Source organism: Entelurus aequoreus, linkage group LG08 (genome assembly GCF_033978785.1).
Source record: "Entelurus aequoreus isolate RoL-2023_Sb linkage group LG08, RoL_Eaeq_v1.1, whole genome shotgun sequence".
Lineage (NCBI taxonomy): Eukaryota > Metazoa > Chordata > Actinopteri > Syngnathiformes > Syngnathidae > Entelurus > Entelurus aequoreus.
In genome coordinates, this window is record NC_084738.1 from 23,598,838 (window position 1) to 23,611,218 (window position 12,381).

The following is a 12,381-nucleotide window of genomic DNA, read 5'->3' on the forward strand; positions in this document are numbered from 1 at the left end:
TAACATTGCAACAAAATGACTGTAAAAATGATGACACCCTTATATTTTATTGATTAACTGTACTTTCACAGTAAAATACTGATATTAAGTTACTGTAACATTGCAACAAAATGACTGTTAAAAATGACGATGCCCTTATATTTCAGTGTTTAACTGTTATTTCACAGTAAAATACTGATATTAAGTTACGGTAACATTGCAACAAAATGACTGTTAAAAATTACGATGCCCTTATAATTCAGTGTTTAACTGTTGTGCGAAGGTAAAATACCGAAAGCAAGATTTGCTGTAACAATGCAACAAAATGACTGTAAAAATGATGACACCCTTATATTTTATTGATTAACTGTACTTTCACAGTAAAATACTGATATTAAGTTACGGTAACATTGCAACAAAATGACTGTAAAAATTACGATGCTCTTATATTTCAGTTTTTAACTGTTATTTCACAGTAAAATACTGACATTGAGTTACGATAACATTGCAATAAAATGACTGTTAAAAATTACGATGCCCTTATAATTCAGTGTTTAACTGTTATTTCATGGTAGAATACCGAAATCAAAATTTACTGCAACATTGTAAAAAATTATGATACCCTTATATTTCAATGTTTAACTGTTATTTCACAGTAAAATACAATTTACTGTAACATTACAACAAATGGCTGTAAAAATTGCGTTACCCTTATATTTCACAGCAATTAACTCCTATTTCACAGTAAAATCTTTTAATTAAAAAGACCTGTAGTTTACTGTAAATGTACAATGAAAATGTTTACAGTCTTTTTTCTTGGAGGACAAAATATGGTGTAATATTCGGGTCATTACGAGATACCATGCAAGTATGTGTCGTGGCTGTGAGTAGAATAGAGCTTGCATCATAGCTTTAAGAACCAATTGTTCAGTTATAACCTACAAAATAAAACCCCAAACATCCAACTTTGCGCTCTTCATCTTACACCCCGCCCCTTTCCTGCCACAGGATAAAGCGTTCCACTCTATTGAGGCTCCAGCTGCTGGCCCAGTCACATTTCCGGCTGAGTGACGTGATGAGGGAGTCTCTGCAAAAAGACCCTTTGCAGCCCATCCTAACCGAAGCACACCTGTCAGCCCTGGACCGCAGGTTACACAAGCTCCTGAGGGTGGTCCAGCGCTGCGTCCGAAGGCTGGGCAAAGACCAAGTCATCACCAACGACTTTAAACCTCGTGCCGAGGCTCTGAGCAAAAAGAGCAGGTAGCAGAGCGTGAAAGTCACTCTGTTTCTTTTAAGACTTCATGATGAAGTGCAGTCGTTTCGATTTTAATGGAACAAGCCATGGATAGGCTTTGACTCTCATAATATATGGGGAATAATAATGTGGAAGGACTCTGTAATCGGAGATCCATAGAGATGAAGCATGAGAAGGGCAATATCCATCTCAGTGGCCTAGTGGTTAGAGTGTCCGCCCTGAGATCGGTAGGTTGGAGTTCAAATCCCAGCCGAGTCATACCAAAGACTATAAAAATGGGACCCATAACCTCCCTGCTTGGCACTCAGCAACAAAGGGTTGGAGTTGGGGGTTAAATCACCAAAATGATGCTGCCCACTGCTCCCCAAGGGGATGGGACAAATGCAGAGGACAAATTTCACCACATCTAGTGTGTGTGTGACAATCATTGGTACTTTAATCTATAGATTGATTAATAGCTGGTTGACTAACATACTCTGTGAGACAGTGATGCACTGGATGGGCGTTTTTGCTTGTGAACATTTGAACATAGATCATTTTTGTTCAAAGGCGTTTTGAAGTCCTAAGTGGTTTGTGTGTCTGAACTGTGGCGGTCATAGTTTTTGCAGCAAAAGTTTTTCTTTAACATAAATAGAATACCGTATTTTACAGACTATAAGGCGCACTTAAAATACTTTCATTTTCTCAAAAATCGAAAGTGCGGTTTATAACCCGGTGCGCCTAATGTATGGAATGATCCTGGCTGTTCTTACAGACCTCGAAGCTGCACTATATTGCCAAAAGTATTTGGCCACCTGCTTTGACTCACATATGAACTTGAAGTGCCATTCCATTCCTAACCCATAGGGTTCAATATGATGTCGGTCCACCTTTTGCCGCTATTACAGCTTCAACTCTTCTGGGAAGGCTGTCCACGAGGTTGCGGAGTGTGTTTATAGGAATTTTCCACCATTTTTCCAAAAGGGCATTGGTGAGGTCACACACTGATGTTGGTCGAGAAGGCCTGGCTCTCAGTCTCCGTTCTAATTCATCCCAAAGGTGTTCTATCGGGTTCAGGTCAGGACTCTGTGTAGGCCAGTCAAGTTCATCCACAGCAGACTCTGCCATCCATGTCTTTATGGACCTTGCTTTGTGCACTGGTGCACAGTCATGTTGGAAGAGGAAGGGGCCCACTTCAAACTGTTTCCACAAGGTTGGGAGCATGGAATTGTCCAAAATGTTTTGGTGTCCTGGAGCATTCAAAGTTCCTTTCACTGGAACTAAGGGGCCAAGCCCAACTCCTGAAAAACAACCCCACACCATAATTCCTTCTCCACTAAATTTCACACTCGGCACAATGCAGTCCGAAATGTAGCGTTCTCCTGGCAACTTCCAAACCCAAACTCGTCCATCCGATTGCCAGATGGAAAAGCGTGATTCATCACTCCAGAGAACGCGTCTCCACTGCTCTAGAGTCCAGTGGCGACGTGATTTACACCACTGCATCTGGCGCTTTGCATTGGACCATGGAAACCCATTCCAGGAAGCTCTCTGCGTACTGTGCGTGGGCTAATTGGAAGGTCACATGAAGTTTGGAGCTCTGTAGCAACTGACTGTGCAGAAAGTCTTTGCCCTATGTGCTTTAGCATCCGCTGACTCCTCTCTGTCAGTTTACGTGGCCTACCACTTGGTGGCTGAGTTGCTGTTGTTCCCAAACTCTTCCATTTTCTTATAAAAAAGCCGACAGTTGACTTTGGAATATTTAGGAGCGAGGACATTTCACGAGTGGATTTGTTGCACATCCTATGACAGTTCCATGCTGGAAATCACTGAGCTCCTGAGAGCGGCCCATTCTTTCACAAATGTTTGTAGAAACAGTCTCAGTGCCTAAGTGCTTGATTTTATACACCTGTGGCTGGGCGAAGTGATTAGGACACCTGATTCTCATTATTTGGATGGGTGGCCAAATACTTTTGGCAATATAGTGTATTTTATTTGGTACAAGGTGTAATGATAAGTGTGACCAGTAGATGGCAGTCACACATAAGAGACACGTGTAGACTGCAAGATGACGCCAGTTAACACCACCAAAACTTTAAATGTTCCTTTGAGAATATAGAACATTACACACGGCGCTCAAAAATCTGTCAGCATGTTTTAGTACGACTTTGGTGTACTAGTAGTACGTCTGACTAGTAGTCAACATACGAGTAATATTATGGTGTGTGTGTATAAGGAAAAGTGGCACCTATTAGCAGACATATTACCTGGTGTTTTGTTTCGCAATATTGGACAAAACCAACTTTTTTTACTTTCTGGTACCTGCTGATGTGTATTTGGGATCTGCATAAGTCCTGAAAATGTGCACGTGTCCGCCATTGTAGTTTGTGCCGATGCCTTAGTCGATAAGCTTCTTCCTTTTCTCTATCTTCTTGTTATGTGGCATTCATCCTCCGCTGTTGCCGTTTCTAATATAAAGTAATGTACAGTCCTAACTTATATCTGTCAGTAGTCTCGCTATGGAAGTGCTAAAAACTACCGGTGTAGTGGGTTTACATTATTCACCCACGGAACTTTAGTTATTAGAGAGTTCCGGTCGGACGGTTTTTCACGGGACACATTTCCGGCGTTGTTGTTGCACTAGTGAGTCACAAATGAGGAGATGCTGCTCCGTTATTGATTGAAGTAAAGTCTGAATGTCATCAGAACAGTTAGCTCCATCTTTTGACACTTCAAATGCGGTAAGTGAATAGAATTCCAATTTGAGCACTGTCTCCATCTAAAGGCCGATGTTGGTAACGATATAAACCACTCACCCGATTTAAGAAATATTTTTATTGTGTAAACTGACATCTGGAACCATCTATACCAAAAAAGGATAAGCATTATTACGACACCATTATAAATGCTTATCGTTCCCTTTTATTTATTTTACTGATTGTTAGCCTATTCTTCGCCTTTGCTGGATTGTTTAATTGAGAATTAGCACCTTCTACTGGACAGAATATTGTAATACAGTTGTACTGGGGATATTTTATGAATTCATTAATCTATTAACTGAGAAAAATTACGGTTTAAATGTTTTGTTAAATTTTGTTATTTTGCTGAATGCCTGTTTTGATTATGATGCAGGGAAGCTCATCAATACATCTGTATTACTTGGACTGACAGACACTAGCTCTTATACTTTACTAGTAATTAAAAATTGTATATTGCAAAAAATATATACTTTGTATAATAAAAAAATAAGTACAATAGACTTTTTTTTTTTTTTTTTTACATTATATGAATACGTTTTGGTTGGCAGAAATATTTGAAAACAGACAAAAACGTATTTGTTAAAAAAAGTAAGTACAGGATTTGTTTTGTTTTTATATTATACCAATGTGTTTTGGTTGGAATAAATATTTCATAATGAACAAAAAAAATATATAATGCAAAATAAAATAAATAAATAAATATACTTTGTAAAAAAGTTAAGTACAACATTTTTTGTTTGTATGTGATATCAATGTGTTTTGGTCTGCAGAAATATTTGATAGTGAACAAACAATTATATAGAGCAAAAAAAGTATAATTTGTCAAAAAAAATGAATTAAAAAAAAGATCAGTACAAGACATTCTTTGTTTTTATATTATATCCATGTGTTTTGGTTGGCAGAAAAATGTTATAATACACATATAGTGCAAAAAATTATACTTCATAAAAAAGATCAGATATTTTTATATTGTGTTTTGATTGGAATACATATTTTATAATGAACAAAAACTATACAATGCAAAAAAAGTTACTTTTGTTAAAAAAAAGGCATGTACAAGATATTCTTTGTTTTTATATTTTATCAATGTGTTTTGGTTGGCAGAATAATGTTATGATGAACAAATATGGTGCAAAAAAACATACTTCATAAAAATATAAGTAGAAGATATGTTTTATATTATATTATTGTGTTTTGGTTGACAAATATTTTATAATGAACAAAAAAGTATATAATGCAAAAAAAGTATACTCTGTTAAAAAAAAAAAAGGCAAGTACAAGATTTATTTTATATAATTTTAGTGTTTTGGTTGGCAGAAATATTTTATAATGAATAGACAAATATATCATGCAAAAGAATCTACTTAGTATAAAAATATACGTACAAGATATTTTAAAATATTAATGCATTGTTATATTTTTTATAATGAACAGGACAAAAAATCTAGGATGCAAAAAATATGTTAAAAAAATTGACAACAATATATTTATTTTTTGTGCATTATATGAATGTGTTTTGGTTGGCAGAAATAATTTATAATCAACAGTAAAAAAAATATAATTATTATACTTTATAAAAAAGATAAGTACATGTGTATTTTTAATTTTGACATTGTTTTGGGTTGGAAGAAAGGTTCCTTATTTAATAGATAAATCAAATGTATCCACCATGTGGTTAAAGTACAAATTATACACACGCACACACACATTTATTAATAAATAAATAAAAAAGAACACTCACAACAACTCTTTTTACTTTTTTATTGCTTAAACTGCCACCTGGAACAATCTATACCAAAAAAGAATAAACATATTTGCACATATAGAAGGTCAAACTGAATACAGGGTAAGTATAGAAAAAGAATGGTCCTCTGATCACCTTGCAGTTCAGCGCACTGCAGGCCCAAAAACCAACCCGCTTGAAGGTCGGGAACCGGCAGGAGTGACTGACAACTACTGTAAGCCCAGGGAAGGTCAGCTAAGGCAAACCGGGACGATTGCAGCGTGGCTAAAACATTTAAAACCAATGCTGATGTTGCAGCTATTTACATTAGTCTGACGTACACCTTTGTCTCTATCAAATGGATGTTTCTTGTGGAGTGAGATGAACAGGAAGTGACTAAATCCACAAGGATCGCCTGAAGGGGAGGGCAACATGTGAAGATAATCCGCTAACGAAAACACAATCATGTCCAACCAAGATGACAACGCTGCAATCCGAATAAACTCTAACCTTTTCAGAAACAGCACTGATGGGAAACAGACAGACAGTGAAGTGGGAGCGACGTTTGATAGGCCATCTAAATAGTCATGGGGTCATAAATCAAATGTCCACGCTTCTGCACAAAGCTGCAGGGGGCCTGTTGCACAGTATTTTGTACACACACTGCTGATCATTGTATTGTGGATGTCAAACAACATCATGCTCAAAAAATTGAAATAAAAAAAGTGCAGAGAAAAATCACAAGCTGATCCAGTTGGCAAAAAAGCTAAGTTTTAAATAAATATCCACACCAGCAACATGTCTGATGTCCTGAAATATGTTTCTATACATTTTATCTACTTGGGAAGGGGGAGGGGAGGTTGGAACCCATTTTTACACAATACAATTACATACTGCTGTGTCAATCAATCAACAAGAAGCATTTATTTACTTTGTGGCACTGGACACCTAAAATAGAATTTATGGAAAAATAAGTGTTTACAAAAGACAGAGTTTTTAAAGATCACCATCACGCCAAACCATAAGTTTAATCATAATAATCATTGCGCTGATGATCATTAACTAGATTACAAACCAGAGCATAAGAGTGACCAAGTTATTTGGTGTGTACTAAAAAAAACCCAATACTGAAATACACAATACTTTTGAGTTTGTTCCCCCCACTTTTTTTTGAAGATATTTCTCCTCAAGGCAGTTCTTGTAGAGTTGTTCTATTGATTAGGACAAAAAGAGTAAAAAAAAAAAAAAAAAGACTTCCTGTTTTAGGCGCCAAATAATAGGTAACATTTTCCACCTTGTTATAAACATTTGGCACCAGCCTGCGAGCTGCACACTAAAACCCGACTTTTTGGATTCCTCAATCTGGCTATCATCTCGTCCTACTGACCACAAGTTTCAACATTTGGTCTTCTACGGTCACGCCTGCTGTGTGTGTCTGTGATGGGACGGGCGGAACAAATTAGTCATGTGAGGTTTTTGATTGTCCTGTCTTTTGAGAGCCCACATCGAACATCCTAGCCATCTTTGCTCTGCGTTGCTTCGAACAAAGCGGGACCAGCAGCTATATGACATAGGGAGCGTGATGCAACTGTGCCTACACGGTAACGTTACAGCAGCTGGTACAAGCGCTGGTGAACGGCTAAAAAGTCACCCTGGCGTGACAGGTGGTAACCATGAAAGAAAAGAGGGGTGAGAAGTGGGGGGCAAGGGGGAGGGCTAGGGGAGGAAGACAGTGGCGGAAAGCAAATTGCATTTGGTGGATCCTGGGTCTAAAAGGAGCAGAGAGAGGAAGGAAGGATTGGGGGGGGGAATAGGGCGGCGGAGGCGAGCGAGCACCTTCAGACCGACAGCGAGACGAAGCTGTTGTACTGTTGGATGTTGCGTTTGAGGATGTCTGAACATGGCCCCAGGACGCGCTCAAAGCGAGGCCGGTCCAGCTTGACGCACTTCAGGGGCCCACGGGCGACCACGGTGGCGGCACGCGGGCGGTTCATCAGCAGAGCGATCTCACCTGTACGACAAACAAAAACACATATCCAACTTTAAAAAAGTTGGTTTTTTTAACAAGCTTTTTTGATTAGTCACAGTAACCACTTTTACTTGACCAGGGAAACCAGGTAACCTTTCTTTCAAATAAAGTAACAAATGGTGGGGCAGTATAGCTCGGTTGGTAGAGTGGCCGTGCCAGCAACTTGAGGGTTCCAGGTTCGATCCCCGCTTCCGCCATCCTAGTCACTGCTGTTGTGTCCTTGGGCAAGACACTTTACCCACCTGTTCCCAGTGCCACCCACACTGGTTTAAATGTAACTTAGATATTGTATGTAAAGCGCTTTGAGTCACTGGAGAAAAAGCGTTATATAAATATAATTCACTTCACTTCACAAATTCAGATAAATTGCAGGATGCTGAATAATGTGCAGCATTATCAGTATTGTTTCCTGAGAATGCAGAGCATTACTTTTCAGCTAATGTCTGCTGCCATGACAATGATGTTCCTTGAATACTGTTGCTGGCTTTTATGCATGTCTGTGTATAGAACAAAGAGCCATGTTTGGTCAATTATGTTGAATAGGGATCTTCCTGTGTGGAGTTTGCATGTTCTCTCCATGACTGCGTGGGTTCCCTGCGGGTACTCCGGCTTCCTCCCACCTCCAAAGACATGCACCTGGGGATAAGTTGATTGGCAACACTAAATTGGCCCTAGTGTGTGAATGTGAGTGTGAATGTTGTCTATCTGTGTTGGCCCTGCGATGATGTGGCGACTTGTCCAGGGTGTACCCCGCCTTCCGCCCAAATGCAGCTGAGATAGGCTCCAGCACCCCCCGCGACCCCGAAAGGGACAAGCGGTAGAAAATGGATGGAGACACCTTTACCCTCACTATGAGGCAGTACACCCATGTTATTACTACCATAGTGACCTGAATATAGGGCACTGTTTTCCCCCTAAATTAGTGATTCTCACTATGCGTACACATCTAGTGGTAAGCCAAAGATTTGATTCATAATTTAAGTACAGTGTTTTATTCTCCTGTATTCAAACTTCTGTTCAAACTGTGTGTAATGTTGCAGTGGCAAAAACAATAAATATTTGTTAAAACATACACCTTGTTTTTATTGAATACTTAGGTCTACTACGCTACTGTATTTTATTGTGTGGGACGGTATGGCGCAGATGGGAAAATCGCCGTGCCAGCAACCTGAGGGTTCCTGGTTTGATAACCAGCTTCTACCAACCTAGTCACGTCCGTTGTGTCCTTGAGCATGACACTTCACCCTTGCTCCTGATGGGTCGTGGTTAGCACCTTGCATGACAGCTCCCGCCATCAGTGTGTGAATGTGTGTGTAAATGTGTGTGTGTGAATGGGTGAATGTGGAAATAGTGTCAAAGCGCTTTGAGTACCTTGAAGGTAGAAAAGCGCTATACAAGTATAACCCATTTACCATTATGGTTGGTCATCAAGGTGGTACTTGGAGAGCCAAGTGTTTTTTCAGGTGATACTTGGGTTTGAAAACGACTGCGATCGAGAATTATACACGAAAACCAAACAAACAACTTTTGCCTAAGAAAGACTTAGCTTTTTTTTCTGTCATTCAGACACACCAACAACACCTGCCACCCTTAGTAAGCACATTTTTGGCATCCGATCCTAATCGGATTCTTTGGCTTCCGATCGGATCGGATTTCGAGTCCCGACTTTGACAATACCAAATAGAACTGTTTTATAGCAAGTAACTAAAGTAAACAAGGTTATCTTCTTAAATTTAAAATGTGTTAGTATTGTTGTAAATCAATTGATGTACTGAATCTGTGCTATTTTTTTCAACAAAATAAAGTGGTTAGTACACAATAGATGACTAAACAAAAGCAAAAACTACCATTGGCTCCAATTTAAATGATTTTGGTTTTGCCCTCAATGCCTTCCTGTATCCAGAGCCTTAACTCCCTGAATTTGTAAACAATAACAAAAACGACCAAAAAAAGGATTTTGTAATTACCGGTATAAGAAAAAGAGAGAAAAAACACTGTAATTACTTTAATATCGTTTATATACTGATACTACATTAGGTGTCGATAGTATCAACATCTGAATTGATCACCCCTCTGGTTAGCTTCTTATGTTTTGCTCAGTGTCTGTGTCTGTGTGTGTGTCTGTGTGTGTGTGTAGCTTCATGCTTAGAAAATTGTTTCCCTTAGTCCTCCAATGATAACAGTATTTGGAAGAAACTTTTTTTCCACCATGGTGATGAGGATTAGTATCTTAGTGGCTTTACACTGTGAATAGACGACATGCTCTCAAATTCAAGCCAGTGTTCTGGCAAGACACACACCCTCCTAGAATCCATACAACTCCTGCATGTGTGTAACAAGGAATATGGAAATGTAATTGTGTCTCCTTGAGCGTGCATCCCTTTTTAAGGAATCTTTCACATGAATAGAATCTTTAGCATGTAAACACTGGGACAAAGCTGTGGTAAAGATTGTCTGGGCTCAGCCACTCATCAGCCGATTGCTGATCAGTTTAAAAAGGCAAATATCAGCCCCAATATAATATAATTTTTATATGAGGACTGTCCTTATTATAAAATATTCATAACACCTTAAAATATAATCTAAAATAATTTTCTTTACAGTGAAATAAATATATAATTTCTATTGATATAATAACAGTTGAAAAATAGGTTTAAAAAATTGAGAATGCAAGACACCGGGTAGCATCTGATTACATAAACAAAATGGAAAGATTATAGTATTGATTTACCAAAGTAGTCAGATGGTCCTAATCTCCCCACTTCAACAAATTCTTCGTTCTCTGAGCGACGCTGCAACACCGCAGCAGACCCCTAAAACACACAAATACACATGTTTCAAATGAATATGACACTAAGCACATGCCTTGGTGTGAATGATCTTTTGTGTGTGGTCCTCCTGTGGATTAAAAAAGAAGGATAGGAATCATGCATTCACCTCCAGGATGATGAAGAACTCATCTCCAGGCTCCCCCTGCACAACAATCTTCTGTCCGTCCTCAAACTGGACGGGTTCCAGGGCGTCGGCGACGGTCAGGCGCTCCCACTTGTCGAGAGACTCTGAGGGAAGGCAGGCACGACAGAACATATTTAACCTGCAACTTGTTTTGAGGTATATTTTTATTATTCTTGAAAAAAAAAGTTCTTTCAAATCTCAGCATCAAACACATTAAGTGAGACTTTGTTGCAATTAATCAACCAAATAAAAATAAACTGTAGATAACACAACCCACCCAAAATGGACACTTTCCTGAGGAATTCCTCGTACATCTTCCTCTTTCTCAAAGTGCTTCCCTACAAAACAATCAAAAAAGCATAGTTCTGTTAAAAAGGTCCCTCATTATGCAAAACAGACTTTGAAATGATGTTATATAACAGTAACATGTGTCTGTAGAGTCTGTGTATTATCACCAAATGTCATCATCCACATTTGAGAGGAGACCATTTTATTTTTTTCAGTTTCGGGTTTTCCATAGAGTATAAGCATCTTTCTGAATGGACATACCACCTTTAACACACCCTTCCCTAAATGAGCCTATTTTGTGCATTCGCATACCACTTCACAGATTACAGCTTTGGAAAAGAAAGAAAAAAAATTAACTTTGCGACACATCTCAAAATTAGTTCTGGAGCGCTGATAACCATCCGTCAGTCAGTTACAGCTATAGATGTAAGTTTGGTCTTTTTTTCCTTTTTTTAGCAAGTAGGCTAACCTAGCATGTTGCTGTTAAAATGTGAGTGTAATGTTAGCCCTGTAGCTCACATAGCTATGCTAGTGTTTATGGCCTCCTGTCCAACTCCTTAATGTTACATTGCTGTATGTGATATATGGCATCTATGTTGGTGCACAATAGCATTTCTCAGAGACACACAGTCTGTTGGACAAACGACTCATTAGCATTAAATGGCGTTTCTGGCACTTTGAAAAATAAGATAGTATGGAACAATTAACATACAATGGCACCAGCTGCTATTGTCTCCTCACCATGAGTATTCTCCTGTAGCTGTCTCTGTCGATGCCCCACAGCTTGACGTTGGTCTTGGCTCGGACAGTCGCGGCCCTCGGGGTGCCGTAGATCAGTGCCAGTTCGCCGAAGCTGCCGCCTTCGCCGATGCTTGTCACCCATTCATTGTTCACGTAGACCTGTCAGATGGTGGAGGACGCATGGAGGATTATGGGAGGCCTACACCCAAACTAACACCTTTCTCTTAATTCTTCAGGTCACTTTTCGTACTCACATCCATCTCTCCTTGGTCAATAACATAGAAATTGTCCCCCTCGTCACCTGCAAGTTAACAATAAAAATGAACAATGCACACATTTAAGGGGAACTGCACTTTTTATGGGATTTTGTCTATCGTTCACAATCATTATGAGAGACAAGACAGAAGTTGTTGTTTTTTTTTCCACTTTCTAACATAAAAATTGGCTCATCCTTGGTGGCTAGCAATGCAGTTAATCAATTCTACCTCTAAATCACTTTAAAAATGCATTCAAAAACCGTCACCGATACTTCATTTATGCTCCGTAACCTGTATAATAACCAAGCTGTATCGACATTGTTATGGTATGAGCGAACACTGAGAAAACTCCTTTTCTAGCGTAGTAACACATCGGCGTGCTACTGTTTTAGCCGTAGAAGCTAACTATGGCAAGA

General features: G+C 39.0%; 2 protein-coding genes across 2 annotated transcripts in view; one reads left to right on the forward strand and one right to left on the reverse strand.

Annotated features, from left to right (window-relative positions):
• The window catches only part of fam20a (FAM20A golgi associated secretory pathway pseudokinase), a 33,798-nt gene extending 26,419 nt beyond the window's left edge, over positions 1-7,379 (forward strand). Inside the window, exon 11 of the mRNA XM_062056027.1 lies at positions 988-7,379. Coding sequence (XP_061912011.1) covers positions 988-1,243 — 256 coding nt within the window. The 3' untranslated portion in view covers positions 1,244-7,379. The remainder of the gene's footprint in view (positions 1-987) is intronic.
• Positions 5,720-12,381, reverse strand: part of LOC133655665 (cAMP-dependent protein kinase type I-alpha regulatory subunit) — a 28,025-nt gene continuing 21,363 nt past the window's right edge. The window contains exons 6-11 of the mRNA XM_062056028.1: positions 11,963-12,009; positions 11,709-11,867; positions 10,957-11,017; positions 10,662-10,783; positions 10,456-10,537; positions 5,720-7,706 (exon numbers count right to left, since the gene is read on the reverse strand). Coding sequence (XP_061912012.1) covers positions 7,534-7,706; positions 10,456-10,537; positions 10,662-10,783; positions 10,957-11,017; positions 11,709-11,867; positions 11,963-12,009 — 644 coding nt within the window. The 3' untranslated portion in view covers positions 5,720-7,533. The remainder of the gene's footprint in view (positions 7,707-10,455; positions 10,538-10,661; positions 10,784-10,956; positions 11,018-11,708; positions 11,868-11,962; positions 12,010-12,381) is intronic.